Source organism: Mastomys coucha, unplaced genomic scaffold (genome assembly GCF_008632895.1).
Source record: "Mastomys coucha isolate ucsf_1 unplaced genomic scaffold, UCSF_Mcou_1 pScaffold21, whole genome shotgun sequence".
Classification (NCBI taxonomy): Eukaryota; Metazoa; Chordata; class Mammalia; order Rodentia; family Muridae; genus Mastomys; species Mastomys coucha.
In genome coordinates this window covers 97,387,974-97,391,331 of record NW_022196904.1, presented here as the reverse complement: position 1 = coordinate 97,391,331, position 3,358 = coordinate 97,387,974, and the positions used below count along the sequence as shown (strand labels likewise).

Genomic DNA, 3,358 nt, shown 5'->3' with positions numbered 1-3,358 from the left:
AGTCATTAATAACAGCCTTAAATGCCTCTATCATAGTCATTAGATGAGATTTTTGGTCATCATCTTGTCTTTCAGGGGTGTTAAGGTATGCAAGCTGCTGTGGTGGGAGAACTTGGTTCTGATAATGGTGAATTGCATTATGCTTTGTTCCCTTGATTTTGCACTTGCCTTTTATGTTTTTTTCCTTAGATTTTGGTTTTTAAATGATGTAGACGTGAACCCAGTATTAGATTATAGGAGTCAGAATTTGAGTGTACAAATCATTTGGTTTCTCAATCTGTGCTCTATCAAATGAAAACTAAGAATAAGGAAAGCATGTACATTCTAACATCCTGTAAATATTCTCAATATGAAAATTAGTTGGCATAATGACCAGTACAAAGGGAGGTGGGTAGGAATATTTGGTCGCTATTATTGTAGTGATTGTCAAAGCAGCACTCCAACAACAAGGCTACAAGTAGCATTTGCAAGAGAACTAGAGTACCACAGAGTCTTCAGGCTGAAGAGTTAGTATTATCCCATGACCTATCTACATCAAGAGCACTACTCAGGTGTCATACTTCCACTATATTTCTATTGTTGTAAGCACCCAAGTCATTTTAAAATTCTACTTCTTTATGGAATTTTATGTTCTTACTTCATATGAATGGAAGTGTCAAATGATGGAAATGTCAAAATATTTTTTATTTAAAATTTAATTTTTATATAAAGTTCCATTTTATGCTTCCTAGGGCTACTGGATAGCATATGATAAAGATAGCCATTAAAATATTTATGAATAAATATATATTTAATGGATGAAAGCTGTTCTTAGCTTTATAGTTGATATTTAGCATTACTCATTTATTGCAAATATTATAGTAAAATAAATAATTGTTATGAAAATTTGTTATATGATGATCTAGTAAATAGTGAACAAATCATATAGCAATATACTTGAACACCTAAGCAAAACAAAATAAATTGACCTCCTGAGAATTCAAAGTAGCTTGGGAGCTTAGGTATTCTTACCTGAGAATTGTGTCATTCAATATTCATCACAAGAAACAATAAAGCTCCATGATAACTTCAGAATTTACATTTGAATCTTTAGCATCTTCAGGGATTGAACCCCAAAGAAATCAAAACCTAAAAGATGACAATATCACCACTCAACATTGCCTTTTCTGTAAAGGAAGAATGAGTTCTCATTTCTGGTAGGACTTTGACTTTTCTTAATTAATTTGGCTGAATAGTTTTCATGTATGATCTGAGTTAAGTATTTATGTTCTCAAAATAAATGTGTTTTAGTTATGTGTTAATTATCTGCTATGTTTTCATATTTATTCCATAGGCATATCAAATTATTTGGTAAAACAGTTTCCATTTAAAAACTAGAAAACTATCTAAAAATTTAAAATAGATAATGTTATTGATAAATTAAAATTCCTTATAGTTGTTGTTTGAATAATAAATGCATTTATGTATGAAAATCTTAAAAAATATATCTTTTAAAAGTTTTTACAAAAACTGTTCCAATCAGTTGGTTTATAGGAGTCTAAGATTATTATATTATTTAAATATATTATTATGTAGCAGGTAAATAATTAATTTCACAAAGTTTCAGCTTCTAATTCTAATTTATTGGATGTTATACAAAGTAAATGCAACTTAATATCTTTGAAAGATATTAAAATCCTGATATAAATATTTTATGGAAGTCTTATATTATTCTTTATGAATAATGTGACATTGCCATTTCATTAATTACTTATGTGTACCTATGCATATTTCTTAGATTTTTCTTAGATTATTTGTAGATATTTATACTTGTTACTTTAAGAACCATGTAAAATATTACATACTACCTAATTCTTTCCTATAAAACTATGCATTCATTTTCCCTAATAGAACCAGCATTCCTTTTTTTGTGATATTTTATTTATATTATATTTTATATTTCAATTTAAGGTGTAATTGGTTAAAGAAGATAACATGAAAGAAAAAGACATATGTGAGGAAAAGTATTTTGAGGTATTGCTAATCAACTTAAAATATAGACTCATTCCTGCAGGCAATAAGTATGGATGCTTGGACATATTTAAATATATTTGAATTATCTGTGCACTAGAGAAACTGAAACTACCCACTTATAAATTCTTCCCTGTACGATCTCCATCACAGACTTGATCCAGCCTCAGTTATACTGTCCCATGGCCTTCCTGGAGGATGGGAACCACACTACAGTGACAGAGTTCATTTTATTGGGCTTAACTGATGACCCAGTCCTTAGAGTTGTCCTCTTCACCATCATCCTGTGCATCTACCTGGTGACTGTGTTTGGGAACCTCAGCACCATCCTTCTCATCAGAGTCTCTTCCCAGCTCCATCACCCCATGTACTTTTTCCTCAGCCACTTGGCTTCTATTGACATAGGCTACTCATCTTCTGTCTCACCCAATATGCTTGTCAACTTCCTGGTGGAGAAAAACACCATATCCTACATTGGATGTTTCATCCAGCTCAGCTCAGCTGCTTTCTTTGGGACAGTTGAATGCTTCCTTCTGGCTGCCATGGCTTATGATCGCTTTGTAGCAATCTGCAACCCACTGCTTTATTCCACCAAAATGTCTACACAGACCTGTATCCAGTTGATTGTAGGATCTTATATAGGGGGGTTCCTTAATGCTTCCTCCTACACACTTTCCTTCTTTTCTCTTCTCTTTTGTGGTCCAAATAGAGTAAATCACTTTTTCTGTGATTTTGCACCATTAGTAAAACTGTCTTGTTCTGATGTCAGTGTCCCTGCAGTTGTTCCGTCATTCACAGCTGGCTCCATCGTTGTGATGACCGTGCTTGTAATAGCTGTCTCCTACATCTACATCCTCATCACCATCCTGAAGATGCACTCCACTGAGGGGCGCCACAAGGCCTTCTCTACCTGCAGCTCTCACCTCACTGCAGTCATTCTCTATTATGGAACTGTTACGTTTATTTATGTGATGCCCAAGTCCAGCTACTCCACAGACCAGAACAAGGTGGTGTCTGTGTTCTACATGGTGGTGGTTCCCATGTTGAACCCCCTCATCTATAGCCTCAGAAATCAAGAGATAAAGGGTGCTCTGAAGAGACAGTTTTGTAAAAACACATTTTCTTAGAGATGTCTGTTATTTAGAAAGGGTTGATTTAGTAATAAATATCTCTTTAATGGAAGATTAAAGAAAAGGTTCTGACTGAAAAAGATTGATAATAGTGTTAGCATGTGACAAGCTCTTCAATAAATATGGATGATCTAATTTCATTATACTTTGAAAACTAGAAGTTTCATAAAGTCAAATAAAGTTTTTAAATTTAGGGTATAAATCTAATTATACAAATC

At 33.2% G+C, this 3,358-nt stretch overlaps 1 protein-coding gene across 1 annotated transcript; it reads left to right on the top strand.

Moving 5' to 3' along the window:
• The first annotated feature begins 2,192 nt into the window (after positions 1–2,192).
• Positions 2,193–3,137, top strand: LOC116100849 (olfactory receptor 502-like). The gene has a single exon (XM_031384572.1). The coding sequence runs from the start codon at positions 2,193–2,195 to the stop codon at positions 3,135–3,137; it is 945 nt and encodes a 314-aa protein (XP_031240432.1).
• The last annotated feature ends 221 nt before the right edge of the window (positions 3,138–3,358 follow it).

Bases quoted from the DNA above. Each gene is read 5' to 3' on its own strand.
- LOC116100849 (XM_031384572.1), top strand. From the start codon at position 2,193: ATGGCCTTCCTGGAGGATGGGAACCACACTACAGTGACAGAGTTCATT.